This window comes from Haliaeetus albicilla, chromosome 11 (assembly GCF_947461875.1).
Source record: "Haliaeetus albicilla chromosome 11, bHalAlb1.1, whole genome shotgun sequence".
Classification (NCBI taxonomy): domain Eukaryota; kingdom Metazoa; phylum Chordata; class Aves; order Accipitriformes; family Accipitridae; genus Haliaeetus; species Haliaeetus albicilla.
Window position 1 is genome coordinate 40,664,924 of NC_091493.1, and position 21,438 is coordinate 40,686,361.

General features: G+C 43.1%; 1 protein-coding gene across 3 annotated transcripts in view; it reads right to left on the reverse strand.

The window, feature by feature from the left end:
* Nucleotides 1-21,438, reverse strand: part of TCERG1L (transcription elongation regulator 1 like) — a 94,071-nt gene that overhangs the window by 6,896 nt on the left and 65,737 nt on the right. For 2 of the 3 annotated variants that reach the window (XM_069797264.1, XM_069797262.1), the window contains 5 exons: nt 21,151-21,239; nt 17,092-17,246; nt 11,386-11,455; nt 4,989-5,124; nt 865-954 (listed from right to left, as the gene is read on the reverse strand). In XM_069797264.1, the coding sequence (XP_069653365.1) occupies nt 865-954; nt 4,989-5,124; nt 11,386-11,455; nt 17,092-17,246; nt 21,151-21,239 (540 nt within the window). The remainder of the gene's footprint in view (nt 1-864; nt 955-4,988; nt 5,125-11,385; nt 11,456-17,091; nt 17,247-21,150; nt 21,240-21,438) is intronic. The other variant, XM_069797263.1, reaches the window with a different exon arrangement.

A 21,438-nucleotide genomic window follows, 5' to 3' on the forward strand; every position in this document is an offset into this window, starting at 1 on the left:
AAAGAAAATATTGGAAAGGGAATAAACGAAGATGTATGTGTCCAGTCCCTCAGTAAATACTACACGAAGCTCTCTGGAGAAGCACAAGACAACATGGGCCCCGGTGCAATGGAATAGGAATAAGTGTATTTTTCATCATGTTTATTTAAAAAATGGACAATTCCTTATTAAAAATTCTTCCTTCCCCAGGATGACAAAAGACTGGTAAGAAAGAGAAATAACTACAGAAGAGAAGCATTCACCTTCTCTGCAACATCCTTGCATCTCTCCTAAATTTTTTAGACTAATCTGCAGCCCTCGGGTCCTTTTAGATCCCTAGTGATAATTAATGCCCAAATAAACAAGGCAGCTAGAAGCCCACTTCCCCTTGCAGCTTGCCAGAAAAACTAAACCCTTTCAAACACATACCAGCGTAGCCACAGTGTTCTATCCATTTATGTCTAGCAAGTTTAGTTACTGCAAAATATAGCACTAAACACTGCCAGACTCCTAGAAAATATTCCAAGTAATAAAAATGAAGTAGTTTCTCTAGAACATTTAAATAATTCAGAGTGGAAACATTACCTTATGGCCATTTCCCTTTCTACAGCCCCGTTTCCTAGACTCAGTAGGAGTTGGTCCTACAACCGAAGAGACTGTAGCTCATCTCTGTGTGCAAACTCATTTGTTACCACTTGCTTTTCAAAGGAGACAGCACTTTCTTATGAGCAGAGCCTAAATTACCAGTCTCACTGAAAAACTCAAAAAAAGAAATTTTAATTGTATGCAATTCTTTTTATCCCACCAAGATGATTACTCTGTTATTACAGTTAATTTGGGAGATGTTTGCTGCCAATCAGAAGCTATGCGGGAGGTAATGCTCACCTGTTTACGTTCTTCCGAATTTAGTAGAAGGTAGCGTGGATCAAATACTATTTTGTGTAACTCTTTTTCCCATGTAGAAAATGCTGAAACCTGTGAAATACACAAACACAGTTGCATTAAGGAATTTTAATAAGGATGTGAAAGAAGGAAATGTTCCAAGGTGAAGCAAAAGAGTAGTTCAGAAAGCTAATGAACCCTCTAAAGGATGCCTCAGAGCGGTTGGAAGTTGAATTTTAATCTGTTTCTGGCAATGCTTCTGGTCGCCCCCACACCATTAGTATTGATTTGCTCTAGGACATCTCAGTGAGTATCTGGAAGATGCTCATTCCATGTTTTTGATGAAAAAAATCTGTAGCAGAAAGGAAAATGCCATTTTATTATACCCTTTGTTCAACAGAAGCATCAATTTCCATTTAAGCAATTACCTCAGCTTTAACTCCCCTCCTCTCCAAAACTTAAATTATAACCCAAATGAGGCTGTCAATGCATGCGCACTCAAAGAACTAACAGTGAACATCTTCCAAGCACCATGTTTTTGTAGTAAATGCAGTAAATCCTCCAAAAGTCATCTTCTCACAGCTTGCGGTTCACCCTCTGTGCCTGTGCTGGTGGCAAAGTCCTGAGGTTTGGGGTTTTTCCTCCTTCAGAAGGATCAGCAGCAGGCATCCTTTTTTTCAGGGTGTCTTTTATACTCTCTCTTGGACATCAGCTTTGTTTCCAGTACAAAGGCCAGTTTGAACTCAAAGCTAGTTAAGCTCAGGCTAATTTATCATGCAATCATTCCTGTTTATGATTTTTTTGTTTAGTAATTATTACACTTCACATACTGCAGACACACACCTAAAATAAATGTTGACTACCGATATTTATTATTTAATTCTAGCTACACGTCATACACCTTTCAGGATACTCATTTTGGAGCTCTACAAATGCATATAAAATATTAATATTCTGACTAATCTCCCAATGTGTACTGTGTTGTGGTCTTCTTCCCTACTACGGGACATTCAACCAGGGAACACATGCGCTGGGGATAGTGGGGGTGGCATCTCTTCCAAGAATAAATAATTACTCCTGTGGCCTAGCGTCACCACAGACGAAAAGGAGAGGAGAGATCTGAGCTTGTCGCGGGTTTCCAGTTCTCAACTCCTGCTCTTAGTCAGAGTGCACAGTACAGGGAAAAAACTCACAAAAATTCAACATATTGGGTTTGAGCAGTATGTTTAGAAGTGAAAGGACATCTCTCTGAATGGCTGATTTTATTTTTAATTCACTCTGGAAGCCCAGCAATGATGGCAGGTTGAGATTTTGGCTTTGACTAAAAGATTTATACGAACAGAAAAGTGAAGTGCCTGATGTTTTCAGCAGATGCATTTTTCTTGATCAGCAAAGGATTCCCAGCTTTCAGTAGATGTTGCTCTGGTAGGGAACGATGTCCACCCCAGACACAAGCCATCGAAACAGGCAAAAACCAGCAAAAAGGACGGCGTGGCAAAGGGCTGAGAGGAGGCAGGCGGGTGGGCAGCGGCGAGGACCACCCAGCTGGGAGCCGTGTCATCACCCGCTGCCGGCTCCGACGCGCTCCCAGCATCCCGAACCCACAGACAACCCCCATTAGAAGATGCTTGGGATTAAAAAAAAAAAACCAACACAAAAAAACAACAAAAAAACCCCAGTGGGATTCAGTGGCTTGTCCTTCTAGGAAGGGGCTCCTTGGGTCTGTCTGAAAAACAGGCTGGGAGAGAAAAAAAAAACCAAAACAACCTGTTTATTTGGGTTTTTTAATTTATTCTTTAGGATAACGCTGAGGCTGCAAGAATTGTTTTGAGACAGGAAGGTGGGGGTTAGGACCCCCTGAGCCCCCTTTTTTTCTCCCCAATATTAAGAAAGTAAAATCTTGAGAAAATTACCATTTGGAATCCTCTAAAAAGTCCCATTTCACTGACAGCATCCTAGCAAAGAGAAGACTGTAGAACGTGGGTATTTAGATGCTGTGGCTGTGCGGGAGCCAGGAAGAGGCTTGCATTTTCCCCTTCCCCTCAGGATTTTGTGGAAACTTTTAAACTTCCAGGAGGATATCAGAGATTACATTTTTTACATAGGAAAACTTGCCACCAACTTAAGAATACTGCCGTTGTCTTGGAGCTACACCACAAATCACATATATTTTAAAAACGTTACAATAAATATTCTTCTGTTGATATAATTTATGTAGGAAGATTCAGAACTACGCTGAAGAACTCCATCTAGTTCCAGCTCTTTGTAATGCCATCAAGTAACTTTTTGAGAAATAACAACATTACGAGAAAACGGCAGGAGACATTCATTAAATAATCAGTTTAAAATAACACTAATGGCCTCACTGCATTTCAAGCAATGCCAACCAGCTGCTGCTAACCAGTGGCTTGTCTAGACATTTTAAAAATGCTCAGGGCAAAAGCAAAGTAACCTATTATCTACACATTTTCAAATAATAGCAAAACCAAACAGTAAATTTCCTGAATTTCTTATTTTTATGAGCAAGTCTGACTCTTACACTGGAAACACTTGATGAATCCTATTATAGAACTTCCCCAATACTTTCAAATTTTGACTTATTGCCCCTTGACTTAGAATATGCCAGGGGAATTCTTCAACCAGTAATCATTTATGGCACTTCTGCATTTTTTAAGCATAAATAACAGAATTTATTAATAAAGCATGGAGATAATTTACTGTTGAGCCTCTGAAGCTCTAATTATCTACCTTTAAAGTCTGCTGATTACTAGTGATAAATTTTATAGGCTTTACTGCCTAACAACAGACACCTTGGATTTTTTTTCTTTACAGAAATTACAGGAAGTTCTATAGAATACATATTTGCAGAGTGTTGGAGGGAGGTATAAAATCTGCATACACTGCTCCATTATGCACCCATTTACATTTGCAGGATTAGGACCTAAACCTGGCATGCTTATTAATTCCATTTACGCTCAGAAGTCCTCAGTTCTCTGGAAGAAGGGACACCGTGAGCTGAACTTTTGTGGAGGTGATTTTGTGTTTATAAGTAATGGTATCCAAAATTCCTCACGCTGATGGTAATCTTTACGCAGCCAGTTCAACACAGGTTTGTAAATGCTACCACAGAAAACAAGTATCAGGCTGAGGCTCTTGACAAAATCAGTCACCGGATGCTATTACGCGATCTGTGATTCATATTTCACCATGGGTCACGAGGCTCATAGCGCTGATGGGTTCTATCTGCAAATTGAATTTCTGCTCCATCTATCGACTCATAATCTTTATTAGGTCGTGGTGAAATGGCTGCAATAACTCCGAGCCCTCCCGTAACCTGTACCAGCTCCGCGGCCGCCAGGTCTGCGCTGGCCTGGATGCGGGAGGGATGGAGCTGCTGCAGAGGGACCACCTCTCCTTGTCCCCGTTCCGCCCAAAGCCCTGAGCATCCCACGCTCCCGCACCGCAGCCTCAGCTGGAACCACCAGGGTCTTCCCAAGGAACTCCAAGGACAGTCAGGGACATCCAGGGAAAAGGGTTTTCTTAAACCTCCCGAGACACCAGTACGTCTTTTCCTAACAGACTGGGCAGATTTCGGACGGCCAGTAAGTGAATTTGCCTTCCCGCTGCTGGGATCATTGGAGTTTGCGGTGACGAAACCCCTCCCATGCCAAAAAAAAGCGAAGAGCTTGCTAAGAACGTTTCTGAGCCTAGTTCTGTCTTTCAGGTGATACACCTGACACATCTTTTGTCCTTTGCTCGTCATGTAATGGGCACTTCTGGGGTCCGTGTGGGACCCCCGGGGGGTGTGTGGCTGTGGTCCCCACACCCTGCTGAGCCACTGGTCTGCACTGGAGGAGCTACCGCCTCTGGTTATCTTTGGGTCCATCTCTAGGGATTTATTTGGAACTGCACCTGCAAAGTGCTGTCAGTTCTGCACGGCCAGAAGAAAAGTCACCGTGAAGTACCACAAAGCCTACACGGTTAATATGTTTTATTGAGAGGGATTCACTCAATAATTCTTCCTGTGACTGTTAAGTCATAGTTACAAAATGAGTCCTGCAGTGGTCCTAGATGACGCCCTGTTTTCATAAATGGGATATGTCAGAGAAAGCAAGCGTATTTCTTACCCCTCTCTCCAGAAGCATGTCTCGGAAATGAGTGATGCGCTCTTCTAGGGGAGGCGTGATCTGAGGTGCTGACGTTTCCTCATTCTTCTCCTCCGTTTCAGCCTTCCCCTGCTCAGCAGCTTGGGAATCTTCTGTTCTTTAACAAGGTAAGATAGAAAATAGTTCAGTAATTGTCAACTCGGGAGGGGATTTTTAACCCTCTCTAGAAAATCCTCCAGGATGGACGGACGGCCTCGGGTGCCCGCAGCAGCCAGGGAGCCGACGCTGACGGCTGAGAAGTGACCCAAACCTGCAGTTCGTTATTAAACCGCGGGGCTGGCGGGCCCTGCCAAGGGACCTCTGACAGCTCGTTATGGGGAAGGATGGTCTATCGGTGTGATCAAAGAGGAACTCGGCAGCGAAATACTACGCTGTATTTCAAGCTACAGAAAAGTGACAGCTTTATATAAAATTTGTCAAGGAGTGAAGACTTTAAAGGAGTGACCGAAGAGACTCATCTTGTTTTTCTTTCCTCTGTTTTTGTGCCCTCAAACTTGAAAGTCAACACTAATTTTTATTTTACGTCCCCACGTGCCCACTCCTAAGGGAAGTAATCCGGCAATGCACCGCATGCACAAACCTGCAGTAAGGCATCAGCAAAGAACCCGCCCTTTGTCAGAGCCAGAAGGTCTGTATTTATCCAGACAGCGTTTTTCCAAGATTGCATCTGATTAGAATAAAGAGGTGCTTCTAACCAAATACTTACTACCTATCGCCTGAGCCCCTTTGCCTACAAGACCGCCTGGGTACAGGCACGTACGTGGCACGGCTGTGCTTGTGTCAGGAAAGGACAGTTGACTGCGCGCTGCAACCATAAAGCGGCAGCAGCGCGAGAGCGATGCTCTCCTCAAAGTGCAATCCTGCCTAAGCCGTGTTGTCACTGGAGCTCAACTGTTTCACCCCAGATAAACACCTACCTAATTTTATCAGAGCGAGAAACCATTAGCACTGCGCTCTCACAGCGCTGGAGGCAAAAAACTACTTCCCCACTGTTCAGCAGGCTGAAAATTTGCCCCCGTGGGCCCTCAGCATCTGCAGGGAGAGGTCGGTTAGATGGGAACCTCCACGGCAGGACGGACCCCGCTCCAGGAGGGTGAGGGGATTTGAGGTGGGGATACGACACTCCCGACTTCAGAGAAGTTGGCCAACTCAGACCTCGAAATCGGACTTCTGCTCTGGGTCCGTCCTGCTGGTTCTTCATGCTTTGAGCAATGAATGAGTTCAGTACAAATTAAGGCTCTTTCTGGAAAGATGAGGAGTCTTAAAATGATCACAAGGTTCAAGTGAGGATTACGAAAGCAAGGCGATTTGATTTTTAGCCTCCCACTAGGCATGACTGCATCTTCTACTGATGTAATTTTCACCACTACAGAATAATACTTAGTTTGAAATTTCAACAGGAAAACACTTTTTTATTTCCAAGTAAATGAATTAGATCAGTATGTAATGTGAGCTCCAGCGTATTATCTTCCTTCTACAAATAATTACATTACACTTATATTTATCCTAAAATGATGCTGTATTACTAGTGATTTGAGAGATATCAAATTGGTGTTCTTCACAGAATGACAGTGACTTTTATATCATAATAGCAAATTTTATTCTGTGACATGAAAGGCCCAATCCAATTTCTAGTACACACAAAGAGCTTTTTCAAGCTGAAACTGAGAGAAATACAGTATACTACTGCACTAGCCAAGCACCAGAAGAGCCCCTCTTTCCTTCAGCCCTCCTTACACAACTGGAAATGATGCTGCAAATCACACTGACTTTTTTCTCATGCCAAAAATGACAATAAAGAATACAATTTTCTTTAGCAATACAATAAACTGTCACAATATGTGACTTCCTGCTCAGATGTACACATACAGGCAGCCAACTAGCAGGATCTTGGAAGCTGCAAATCTCAAAATGGATAGGGCAGCGAGACGTTTGTGTGTAACTGTGGCAGCCGCTGAAAGGAGAAGAGGCAATGGGCACAAACTGAAACACAGGGAAATCTATCTTAGCATAAAAAAAAGCTTTTTTCCTGTGAGGATGGTCAGACACTGGGGCAGGCTGCCCAAGGAGGCTGTGGGGCTCCATCCCTGGAGATGCTCAACCCCCCTGGACAGGTCCTCGAGCAACCTGCTGGGAGCGGGTGGGACAGAGACCCTCCAGCCCCTCCGTCATTCTGTGAAGAAAACCCAGAAAACCCTAAGTTCCTCCGAAAATTGTTTTTCCTTCATAGAGAGTGCAATCAGAGCATTGCCTGAGTAAGAATTTGACTTCAGTATTTTTAAGCAGTTTCGTCATACCCCAACCAAATGTAAATAAACGTGCAACAGCAGCTTGTGGAGCCCAGAGCTCCTAAACCTGCAGATGCAGGTTCTGGCTGGAAGCACTGGACAGGGGTTGGGAGAACATCCACCAGAGACAGACGGGAGCCCTGCTGTCTTCTGCAGCCAGCCTCGGGTCAGGTCCTCCACTAGCTCTGCCACCACAGCAAACAGCAGGAGAAGCGAAATAGCAGACCCGTTCTTACCAGCGTGAACTGGTTGGTGATCCAGTGTGAACCTCGGTGCGAGGACCCTCTAGCTGAACTATAAAGAACTGTGCTGGAGCTTTGATGCAATTCGATCTTGTCATTAGCACAGCGCTTTCTGTATAGCAGATGATTTACTGTATGTCGAAGGATCAATAGGATTTACTAAGTAACTTTACTTAAATTAAGGAGAATAGGGAATACAGCATATTTAAAGACAAACCCTGAAAGCATGTAAGACCTTCTTTTTGGTTAGACTTAACCAAGAAAAAAATGTTGGTACCACAAAAATAAGCGGATAATGGCTGTGTGGAGGCAAAACCGGGGTTCAGTTCCCTGTTCCACTGCAGATGTCAGGCGCGGGGCTGTGCAGCCCGTCCAGCTACAACCTGCCCTTCGCTCGCAGCGGGTCTCTGCGCACGCCGAGCCCTGCCTGGCGCAGGAACCCAGCGTGCTGAGCCAGGCTGCCTGCCGGACAGCCCGGGCACCTGCGGGGGACAGAAGCCCAGAGCATCACGGTACGGCGGGCTGGTAGTGCTCCCTATCTCCCAACAGCACTGCTAAATGTAGGAAACACTCACTGCCTTCATATGCAATTATTACTGTGGGTATGACAGCAATATAAATAGTTTTTCTGTCCGTCCAGCGCCCAAATGAAAATTTATTTAGTTTTCTGTAAAGACAAATCTTTTTTTCACCTCTGGATTCAGCCCAGAGCGAGCAGCACTTTGTCCGTGCCCAAGTAAAACAATGCAGAGGAAACAGAAAGTCAGATTTGGACCTTGTACGTGCTATTTGGAAGATGAAAAGCTGGTGATGTGTATCCCCTTATCCAAAACTCAGAGCCTGACCAGCATTTTAGTAGACTCTGCGTCTTGAGAATTCCCCTTTTGCTGTTTATGGCACCAAGTAACTTGGCTGCTTTTCTTATGAGGAATTACAGGCCACAGTTTTTAAATCAGTTCTGCTGTTGGCTAATTCAGACACACGCAGATGCAGCCAACTGAGACCCCCAGCGCTTAGAAACAATAATATCGGTTCCAAACACTGATGGCAGCAGCGATTTCAACTGCTGTGCAAACCCCCATTACTAGGTCTCAGCTGCGGGGATGGGAGGCCGCCCGCTGCAGTGGATACCCAGCTGGGACGGTACCACACAATCTCCAGTGGGATGTCTCAATCGCATTAATGAAAACTATCTTAATATAGCAAAAGAGTCTATACCTGATTTTCAGCCTGAGGATAACTAATTCTAGTTTGAAATGAAAATCCTGCAGTATTTTACTTTTTTATGTCATGAACTGTTAGCTATAGTCTATTATTAATACATTTAAACAAGCACTTAGACTGCATTTCTTCACTAAAAGGTCAGTATTTTAAAGGTCCATCCATGAACCTCTATATTCTCCTATTGCTTCAGGGTACAAAGCAAAATGTCAGGAAATCTTCACGTTATAAAAGAGAATTTAAAATTCAAAACAGCTGTAGAAATCATGCAGTAGTTTGGGGATGCATGTTCTGCTGACAGAAAAATAAACACTTTATGACTTTTTGGTGACAGGTCAAACTTCTGGGGAATTGGGATCACCACAACGAAGTCTGAGAAAATGCTATGTTGTCAAGCCAAATCTCACTCACTTCTTATGTGAATGTTGCCCTTGACTTTCATGGGACTAATTGCCCAAATACAGCAAACGAGAATTGGTTCCTCCTCATTTAAAGACTTATTTTAGAAGTGAAAGTTAGAACTTAAGGTAGGGTTCTCAGAGCTTTAAATATCCTCTCAATTAATATCTTGCTGGAAATCTCAAGTACGATGAAAGCTGTATTATTTGTTAGTCCATACAAATATATATCACAATATAAAGACACCTGATGACATAACCAGCAGGTGATACACATTCACTATCACGTGCTATTTGACTTCTGTGGCATACAGTCACAGCCGAGAGCAGCTTGGGTTGCCTGTGACTCAAATGACCTTTTCAAGACCCAGAGGATGCCTTCCCGTGCCACCACGGCTCTTTTCCCTGAGAGATGCCTTCGCACACTGGCAGACACCGCAGCCAGCGCTGTTTTGCTGCCCGTGCCGCAGCGGGCAGGGCTGGCAATCGGAGGTGCTTGCCACCACACTGCGGGATTTCTGACATGCCTGCACTTTTAGCTGGATGGCTGCATGATTTATGCTTATACATCTATATATGTAACTACTTTTGTCTAAATATATAGCACAAGAAAGATGCTACAATGCATTAAGGCAGGAGAGTCATGCAGCAGCTCTGCGGCGGGCTGAGATTGCCCAGCTGAACTGAACAAATTGGCTTTGGGGAAAAATAAAATTATATCAAAATGTTTTTCTGCAAGTAAATAAAAATAATAAAAGGTAAATTCTGCAAATATATAAAAAGATGGTCCCTATTTGTGTCTTAACAATTTTGACAATGTCCTTTTGAGTGTAAAGAAAATAAGAGACTAAAAAACCCAAAGTTAGTCTTTCAAGAGTGAATAAGTCACGCAACTCCAGTGAAGATGAGACAATATTCCTTATTCTCAAGTAGACAGTGAAAGAGGCACAGCCTGACCTTCCGACACACAGCACAGTAAGCCCAGCCTCCTTTGTCAAAGTAATCTTTGAATAAGTGCATTTTTCTGGACTTTATGAACAAGCTTTAGAATGTTAGAATTCCATTTATGTACATCAATGGAAAGATGTTTTCACATTTTCTCAACCAATCACTAAAGGGAATCACCTTAATAGCACATGGAAAATATCCACTTCTAGACACAGGTCATAATACTGGCCCATTATTGTCAGACCCACTGACATCAATAAAGGTATTCTTAAGTATTTTATACTAAATATAAACTTTTATACTGTTTATGAATACTATGTAACTAGTAAAAGTACATATTTAGTATGTATAAAGTATAAATATACTCTTTTATACCAAGCATTAAATGCTTAAATAGTCTGAGTATTCAGCTCAGAAGTATCTGATTCTTCCACTATAATAATACAAATCCACAGAAAGTCTTAATAAGGTCAAAAGAACCACCCGCTTACAGGATAAAAACGGCAATGTAAGAAAGAATAGAATTATCTTCAATATATTCACTTGGAAAATACAGGAATTCGCTGTACTTTCTTGTCACAATGCCCTCAAAAACATAACACACTATGCAGATTTATTTTACAGATTTATTTTTTTTAATGGTCCAAACCAGTGTCTTAAATCACAGTCAGCCTGCATGGAGAGCTAATGCTATATGCAGTTACTGGCCAGTGGTTAAATAGAATGAAATGTCTCTGAGGTACTCCTTAAAACAGAAGTGTTTACTTCATTTTCTTGCTGTTTTGGCAACGGATGAGGGAGTTGCTCACTTGGCACATGGATTTTTTGCCTGTTACTTCATGAGAATTTGAAACACACATGGTAATAAAGGTCAAATAAAAGCACAATAACAGAAATACCTCTGGATATTTCTGAGCCAGTAGTCTGGAAACCCTGACACCAGTGAAAAAAAATCTGCTTCACTTCAATGAAGATAAAGCTCTTATCCAATGTCTTTGAAATAACCACATATCCTTACAGTCTTTTTTTAACCATTTCAAAGTAAGAGTTACTCAGACAAAAATGGATGATGTTCATGGGAAAGAGAGATTACAGAGAATCATGGAGTTCGATGAAGATTGGATACTTTAAGAATGACTCTCATAATTTATTGGTGTAGTTATCCACACAGAAGAAAAGAATTGTATTTCTCTTTGCACTTATTTGTACCAGACGTTAGCTTCCCAACATTACATATAGAGAAGTAAACTTTAGAACTTACTTATTTCTCTTAGTTTTGATGCTAAGATCATCATTTTCATCCCCTGGACAAGAACTAACACATTTGTCTGCTAAAAAGAAATAAATAGTTATTAGATTTGAACTAGATAAATGGGAATACAAATTCCTCAAATTAACTTTTTATTTCTTGTCTTTGGCTGCTGCTCAGGTATTCACTTATTTACTATTTTTCGCTCTCCACAGAGTGTTTTAAAAATAACACGTAGTTCATCAGATAGATCCTCAGAAATGCATTCATCCAAATGAAAGTGATAGCAATAAAAACGACCATTTTCATTCTGAAAAATTACTCACTGTTCATTTGTGACATGATTTTTTAAAAATCTTGTTATTGTTTCACCTGATACTACCTCCTCCCTTCCCTTAAAAGTGCAACTACAAAGACATTTCTGCAAAATTATTTCAGTCTTGGCAACCTGAAGGATTCAATAGTGCTAACACACACCAGAACTTCCCTCCTTAGCCCATTTCTCTTTCTTATATAAGCAAATATAATGCTGCTTTTCCAGAAATTCAACCACCAGTATAGCAAGGCTATGGAGATACCAACAACCTCCACACTTCTGACGTTGCAGAATAATCCCAAGGCAACGTTACACTCCTGGGTTGGCCTGGACACTCATCCTTGAAGGACTCTGAGGTTGCACTGTCAGTCATAATGAATGTTAAGCATGTGGAACAGGTATTTATTTCTGGAAATTTTTTTTTTTCACCTATACAAACTGCAGTTTTCATCAACATTCAAATGGACAAAGCGCCAGAAGTCATGTCCATCCAGTGCTTGGTTTGTGTTGGGGACTCTTCAGTAGTTCACCATGAATTAATTGAGAAATATAAAAATCAAACTGTATGTGATTAGCTTGGGAATATCAGAAACACCAAAACCCAGCCTTTTTGTATTAGACTGGTAATGAAGACATGTCTTGCTATTTAGAAAACTATGAAAAAATAAATTAAAAATAAATATAAAACTGAACTTAGGTTATGGAGACAAAAGGTTTGAATAGCTTGATAAGGTGAGATCTGATCTCACTGAAATCAGATGAAACTCCAAGACATCTGCTAGACAATGGGTCCAATCATCTGTATCATTGAAGCTAACAGAAATTTGGCCATTTATTGCAAGTTTCAATTTAAGAATCTTGTTCTTAGCTCATTTGGTTTCCCTGGTTTAGGGAAATTACCTGTTTATGATCGTGCTTTCAGCAAATGTTACCTTTTATTTATATTAAGTGCTTGACCACAGCATACACTAAATCTCTGCAAAAGGAACAATAAAAAAACGACAGTAGCTGTAAAGTTGCGGCGTGGGAAGACCAGGAACAGAGACCACACGAGGAGGAAATACACAGCAGGTGCAAATGGATGCATTACTAACTATAACTTAAAATGATAATGAGGAGAAATGAATGGCATTCCAAAATAAGGAGCATTTGATCTCAACATTCCTGACAATATACGAGCATTATGAATACACAAATGAATTTTAAAATGTTTTAAATAAACATAAATTCACTGGAAGTATTACCCCTTCTTGGTAAATTCTTCTTTGGGAGACCCAATTAAAAATACAAAGAAATAGAAAAAAACAACCTGTAAACTCAGATGGTGGAATGTAAGTCAACAGAGATATTATAAAGCTATTAGTCAGGAGTTGAACAACCGGCGGAGGTAGCGGTGATCTCAACTTTAATGAATTCTGAAAGTAATACTATGGAATGACAAGAGTACTTGATGGCGCTTTCCAAGAGAGCTGAAGTTAAAGGTGACTGGGAGATCACAACCCTGTTCCTTCCAAACCTCACAGCTATTAAAGAAAAGGGAAAGCCGTGCCCACGGGACATCTCCTGCGTCCGTCACACGCCGCAGACAGCCCTTCCAGAGCTGGCTAAAGGACGTCCGTCGTGCTACGCTCCGACATTCTGAATCCTGACGGGATGTTCTTTTCGTAAAGCAAGCGGTGCAAAGTCTGGCCCACGCGGTGAGCCTGCCCTGTTCGACATTTCCACAGGCCAAGAGCAAACTCACTGGTGATGGCAAACGATTTTGTGAAGTTCTCCAGCTACCTGAAGGTGAACTCAAATCTGAAATCGTCTTACGACAAGATCTTTCACAGATTTCTGAAAAGGATGTATAATTTTTAAATTTTGCTGTGAAAAATACGTGGACTGGGCATTTATAAACCCAAATCTTAGCTACCGCATAGCCTTCAGAGAAACGAACTCCGATACAGCACACCCCGATTTCAGAGTTCCCTTCCATTGGCTGGTTCCTGACACACCTCGGGTTCTCCCTGAGAGCAAGGACAACCTCCCTGAGGAGGGACGCAAAATCCTTCTCGCTTCACCTGCAGGAGCGACTGCTGTGGGTATACTGTGCTGGATAAGTGGGACAAGATTAGAGTCAGCATCATCCCTTAAAATTTCAGTGCAACGGAAAACTCAGTAAAACATGGCAAATGGTATCTACACCCTCACTCAGGAATCTACTGAATCACATCGCGCCGCTGGACCTCTGGTAAGATTATAAACTGACTTTGAAAGGGAAGAGAGGCAGCCGAGCACAAAATCTAATAATTGATTTAAAGCTTTGAGGAAGAATATTACTTGACAGTAATCTTTCCATGAAATCATGAAGCGGAGCACTGCCCCAATCTGACGGTCTATCAAGCTTAGTGCTGATTAATTAAATCATTCAGCCAACCCCAGCCATGTCATGAATTCCGGTTCGTCTTCCAGAACAAAGAGGAAACACTGGCATTTACCAGGTGAGTTAAAGCGTTGTCAATCCATTGGCCACACGCAAAAATCTGATTTGCAATTTTGTAAAGAGGCCCGGCACCCACGTACCGCACGTAAGCCTAGGAGCTTACCCAGGCTACTTCTAGGGACCATGCTTCGTGTTATTGTCTGAATGCTAAAGGGTCCAAAATATTTGCGGGGACAGAGTAAACTATATCATAACTGGTTCTGAATAGGGATCATACCAACTATGAATCACCATGCCATTTTCTGTAGTCAGAATGTCAGTTTTCTTCTAATTAGCTGAAAAATTAACTTCCTCAGCCTAACCATCCAGACCAACCATTTGAGCAGGTGGAAGAATAGGAATAGATAAAAATGTTTTTCTCCACTGCAATGAGACAGAAACATTTCAAGGAATCTTTGAGGGGAAATAGGGGCTTTATGCTCAGTCTGTGCCCGTACTGAGACAGAGGAGCAACGACAGTTGCGGACAAGAAAAAGAGAGCTGCCACTGGGAACGTGGAAGATGAAGCTACGAGAGTCCTGGAAGGGCCGTCTCTGTCCTGACCCCCGTCTGGCCGGTGACGTCCCCGTCGGAGGGGCTGGGGCGGCCCGATGGGAACCCATCGGTAAAGAGCCACGACACCTTCAGAAACCTCCCAAAGAACCAATACTTCGTGGAGGCGGAGTAATTGATAAATAAGTAGTTTTTCGTTTATGCCCAAATTATAAATGCACTTGACCTTTCCGCGGAGTGATGCGGAGATAACCTATAGCACCCCATGAGTAACTACCCTTGCCAACTTTTTTCGTGCCTTTGATTTAAAAATTCTAATTAAAACTCGGCAGCAGCAACTAAGCTAAATAAATTTGGCAACCATTGCTGCAAACACACAGCTCATTTGTGTTATTTATTTACTCGAGATTACAAGCTAAGAGAAATGGTAACAAATAATTCCTTTCACCTCAGCAGCTAATATATACTAATTATAACCTCACTGTCTCAAATATTGAGCAACCACAAGTCCCATTTATATCAAGGAAGATTACGGCTATTAGCAACAATGAAAACCATGGTCGTAAAGAAACTGGTGCATGAATCAAATCTTGGTGGTACATATAGATAATAAATAAAAAGGATGGAACACACAGCAAAAAATAGATTTTTGAAGTGGCACATATCAACAATGACTTTAGACTCTTCTCGTTAATTAATTATAGACCGCGAACAATGACTCTCAGTTCTGTCTTCGGCCATCATTTCCCCTTGTCAGTAATTAATTGATCTTTCAATATAACCTGTAATAAAAAACGTATGCTATATTTTTCTCCTGAAGAATGAACTTCAGCAGATACGCTTTGGAATTATTAGATATACAGCTAAAGTTATTCAAGCCATATACAAAAATGATACATATACGAGCATCTGACAATTGAAATTTATATTGAAAAATCCAATGACATTATATAAGGACTACACTAATAGAAAGCCATTCTTTGTAGCTTTTTTTCAGTAAACTTCTGCTAATACTGATAACATAAATCCTGATTATCACTCACTTTTATCTGCCTGCAGACACAGTGTTTCAAGTCCACAAATGCACACTCACAGCCCATTTTGCAGTAGTTAATTGGGAGCTGCGCCCGTGGATCAAAGCGTACATTACAGCCCCCGACGGCCTGAGTGTAAAAGGCAGGTCACTTCACGAGACTGGCAGTGCTGCCTTACTTTTAGTTATAAAATACTACACTTTAAAAGAATGACAGAAGTCTCATTTTTCCCCCCTCCATTTTTCTAGACCTCCCCACTAAAGAACAAGCATCAGCTGACGGAGGCTCTCCACTGAAACTGCTGTAAAGCAGAATATCCAAGAATTACAAGCAGCTAATCCAGACAAGAAGCATTTCACATGACTGCCAGGCATCTAGATATCCTCCCAGTAACAGCGGGTCTGACTGACACCGCTCCCATGGGAAAGCCAACGTAAAGCATCAGGAAATAAAAGGAGCACTGACACGGCATGGAGCAGCTCCCAGTAACGGGGAGTCCACAAAAAAACTGATGAAACATCATCTTTGGAGAGAAATGTGGTGGAACAAACTATGGAGCTGCTACTGCACCAGCAAGCACAGGCTGACCTGCTGGGCTGCTCCTGGACCGGTGACCAGCATGGACAACGTCTGGACTGAACAACTGAGGTACGGACAGCAGAAAAAAGATGGGATGGCGAGGAGCATGGGGTGGGAAAGTCAGGCTGGGAAAATTGCCTCTGCGGACCGGCTGTCTCGGGGACGGGCAGAGAGCAAACCCCTTGGGTCACTCACAAGGCAAGAGGTGTCTTTTAAGCTGTATTTTGAACCACTTAACATGTATTACTGCAGATCAGCATGGTTTTCTTTAGCCAGGACTCTCCCCTTCAGGAATCCGCAGCATTTAGAAGGTGACTGGCAGAGTCATGTTTGGATGGAAGCGCCCACATTTCCATCAAACCTTTTAGCGCTCTGAGATTTACTACTGGGATTTTTTCTCCCCTCTACAACTTGGTTGGATAATCATTAGCTACGGAGTATCTGCTTTTGTGTAACAGCTGAATAATGCATTGGTAATGCATTCCTAATGTACATCTTGGAAATAGGTGTAATAAAACATAAAGACAGCGTCTTCCGAGATGTATTTTATACATCAAAGATTCGTCCAGTGTAAGAAGCCACCTGTTTCTTCATTGCCAATAACGAGAACACTCTATTCCCCAGCTCAGCATTTCGGTGAAAATACGGATTTTGCAATAAACATCAATTTTAACGCAATACTTTATATGAAATCTCAAAAGGAAAGCCACTCTAATTATGGTTATCAAACTTCCACTGAACGCATTTAGTAACCAAGTTTCATTCGATATTCAAGTTTAAATAGAGGCAAATAATCACAGGGCTTTAGTTACTTGCTGCAGCTTCCAGCTTGCGCTTGTGAGGAGGATCCTCGATGATCCGGTTTATGTCGCCGCGGTGCTTCAGGTCCACCGGCTTCTCCCAGACTGACAGCTGCATTGTAGGGTTGAAGAAGAAGACCCGGTCATCTCCAGTCCAGACTACACACCTATTCCAAGCGATAAACTATGCTTAGATAATGTCAGATACACCCACGACCGAGACATTAACCTGCAGCTGGTTTATTGCATCTCTGTTTGCAGCGCGGGGGTGCGACTCTTCTCAGAGCAACAGCCTGCTCCGGCACTGCCAGCCCGCTCACCTCGGGCACGGAGACTCTCTCCGTGTCAATAAAACGTCACAGAAACGGTCTAACCGCCCCCAAAAAGCAGCGGGTGAGATATGCAGGAAGGAAAAAAGAACCAGGCGAGGAGGAACGCCGTGGCGCTCACAGCGAGAGAAGCCACGGGGAAAATACATTTCACGTTCTGAAGCCGTGGCCGAGAGCAGCGAGCAGCAGCAGCCTCGGCCGCCGGGCTGGCCGGCCACCGCCTCGATGCCCACGGGGTGGCATCCCCGCGGCATCCCCGCGGCACCCCCGCCACGCTCTGCGCTGGACAGGTACAACCAGCCACCGCAGAACTCTGCCACGCAGGTTTAGGTTGAGCTTTACGGGCTCTGGTTTGAATTTGAAAAATGGGACCAAGTCGCCGCTGTACAAACCGCAGTTTTCTTGACTTGGTCAGGTAAAATATGCGTAAGAGCAGTTCAACTTTTTTGTCCTGACATACATTTTAAATCAGCTAAAATAATACAAAAATAAGTATCGCGCCATCCTTAATAGACATTAAAAGCCCTCAAGTTTCCCTTCACTACAGCTGTATGTAATAAACAAACAATATCAATCTCAAGCCCGCGCTTTCTGAATCATAATGAAAACTAACAAACATCATATACACACTCTGACTTCCTCACACACACATACACTTATAATGGGAAAATGTTGGTCCCTCTGAGGCATAAATAACTGGAAGGAACAAATCTTATCATTAGAGGCTCTGCTGCCTAACTGTTATTAAAAGCAAGGAATAAAACTGGTTTAAAAAAAAGCCTGGTCTGGGTAAAGAACTGCAAATACGAAAAATGCTCCATCGCTGTAGAGTACTATAATAAGATAATCCAACATACTCCATGTACCACTGGTAAGACATCACCATTGATCTTGCCCAAACACGTAATGAAAAATACACAACCTCTGTAAGAAACCGCGGAGGAGCCGCAGGGCTGCGGGGTGCCGGCCGGGAGCAGCTCGGTGTAAGCGTGTTACTGAGCCCGAACATCCCAGTAATTACGTCCAGTAGAGTTCCATGTTCTCCCGATGAACAGGAGCACAAAACTGGTTGTACAAACCCAGCCGTCGACTTCAGTCACACTTACACCCCACGGGAGTTCTGGCATCCTGAACTCAGCGACACAGACATGACTAATATTTTAATAACTTTCTGTTTATTTAATACACACATGTCTTGGATCACAAAAGAGCCTCACAAGAGAGATGCTCTAATCCTCTGTTACGTAATGATTAGGTCTAATTACTACTTCTTACTTTGTACCTCGGAGCGGTGGAACCCTGCTCCCCCAGGAACACTGACCTGCCAGCGCTGAGCCTCGTCTGCAGAACACACCCAGAGGGACTTCTGCAAGAACACGGTAAACCAAGGCTCCACGCTCCCATAAATACCACAGAAGGAAGGGACAAAATCTTGGCATTTAGGTGAAGAGGATTGATGTGGCTGATTAATTAAATTGGGTTATTGTTATCCTTTTATAAATATCAGAAGTACAGTTAGGACACAGGACCAATCCTGCCCAGGAGCAAATGCCTGCTTTGAAATGCCCCTGGCTGTAATTTCTTTCATTGGCAAGTACGCACGCTGCGGGATTTGAACCGCTTGGGGAGTTAGTTGCAAATGATGGTAAACTTGAAACCAGCATCTTGTTTGGGACCTGCGATGCTACCACATGCACGCAGGACTGTCAAAGCTCTTATCTGACAGAGGTTACAACCAGGGGGTTTGGAGACCTGTGTTTTGTCTCTGCTGGCACGCTGCTGGGGTCACCGCTCCCCTGGCCACGCACACAGATGTTGATGGTGCTCATTAATCGTGGGGTATCGCCAGGTCTCGCATGCCATCACCCCAGGTTAGAAACTCTGGGGTCCCTTGTGACACTTCTTCATTTTTCAATGGCTAATATAATTTGACATTTAATTGAAAATTAATGTCCCTTTCCCCATGTAACATGTCACCTGTTCCTCTTTGGTATAATAATGGTTTCAATTATCCACAGGGGACACATGGTATTTTGTTTCAGTCACAAAGCAGAAACTGGAAAGGCAGATATTGCTACGTTCATGTTTCCCTTTAGAAAACTGTAATTTAAGAATGAGTAAGGGCACAAGATGATGATATTAGGTGGTTTGTTTTTTTTATATCATAAGGTAGATAAGGTTTGGTAACATTCCTGAAAATTTTTCTGCCATTAAGAATTCTGGTCTAGCTGCTTCTGACAGGTGCTTGGTGATGTCACGTCAACCATGGGTCCTGCAGGAGCAGGAAGCCAACCTACGGGTGGGGAGCGGCTGAAGTAATTTCAGAATTTGTTGAATTTGTGTTGCATATCTAGTTTCAAGTTATCAGAACAATCTGTAGGTTGTGCTTGAAGCACCCTACAGGCATGCTCCATGTTCCATCAGGAGCCATGGGACCGCCAGTGAGAAGTTGTCACCTCAGAACATGGGACAACTGTCAGCGTGAGGACTGTGCCCCCTCCCTCTGGTCCCCAGGACCAGATTTGGGTGCTTCTTCTCACCCCCAGAGTACTCACTGGGTCACTAAACAGTCCTCTGGCAACCCAGAAAGGTACAGAAGGTTTCTCGTTAGAGATTAAAATACCACAAGTTTGGATCTGAGAGCGGAGCACTTTGGTGGAGGTAGGGGATGCCCACTCAGTGCTCAGCGGACACTGGTGGAGAAGAGGGGCTGCGTGAGACCCCGCTGTGGGTGCCCCTGGCTGTGGCTCTTTTCTGTAAGAACGGGTGAAACCGTAACCCGCTTATGTCACTGCTGTACTCAAATGGTTCCTCTGCACGACACCATAGAGTAGCAACTGTCAAGAAGAGAAAGGATGTAAATCACGTATTTATGAAGTTGAGATGAAGTAGGACATCGGACTGTGCTTACAACACTGGTTTGCCAAATGACACAGTATGACAGTAACAAATAATGGCTGATATCTGTGCGTGGAGTGCCTTTGCCAACAATCCCATAGATGTCATCCACTAAGTGTAAACTAATTATTATATGGGTGAAGGAGGTCAAAAATCCTTCTAGTCAACCGTTCAGGACAGAAAGTGAAGAAAGTTTTTATCCATTTAAAAATGACACAAGAGCTTTAGTTTCCCAACATGTAGTTCCCTGAATGGGAACGTGGTCAGGAAACCTCGACCATGAGACACAGCCTATTTTCACTGACACAGCCTGAAATCAACCCCATTCTTGTGAGACAGTAAGACTCACCCACTGTCACTGAAATAACTGGGAGAGAAAAAGGATCTGACCATAAAAACCAAGAACATTTCTTGCAGATGCTGTATTTCCCCTTGATCCATCCAAGCTGGATCCTCAACGCATGTAAGACAGAGCCCACGGAGCACGACCGAACACAGCCCTGCTCACAGCAGGCGAGTGGCCACGCATGCCCACAAAACCAGAGAAACCGTCGGTAACCTTCTGCCAGACCTGGCCCCTGGCTGAGCCGGAGCTCCGAGCACACCGCCCTTACCTCGCAAATCCCAGGAGCTGGCTCACACCGTGTCTGCAGCTTCCCCACATTTTCCTTAAGTACAAGATTAATGAGGAAAAGCTCCAGCAGAAGCTGCAACAGGAGCCCAGCATTGCTGCTTAACACCCAGGGTAGCATATTTTCCCCATGTACCAGACCACTAATGCATGTTTGGCAAGGGAAACAGCACTGATGAATGGCTTCTAGCAGGTCTGATTGCATTTGCTTACCATGGTGATCCTGGCACTGGAGTGGATGCCACAGGCTTGTTGCCATTTGATGTGCTGTCATCCTCATTTACTAGTTTAAAAGAATGATCCTTGAAAGACAGATACAGATTAGTCAACAAATAAAGCCGATGCAGAAGACAGTTATTGTTATACAAATCACCGCCTTTAACTTGAAGCGGATCACCCTTGTTGCCATTATTCCATGAGCGGCTTTATGAACAACCAGCTACCTTGAGAATAGCCCAGACAAACAGCAAATAATAAAAATGTCGCTCTGCTTACAGCAAT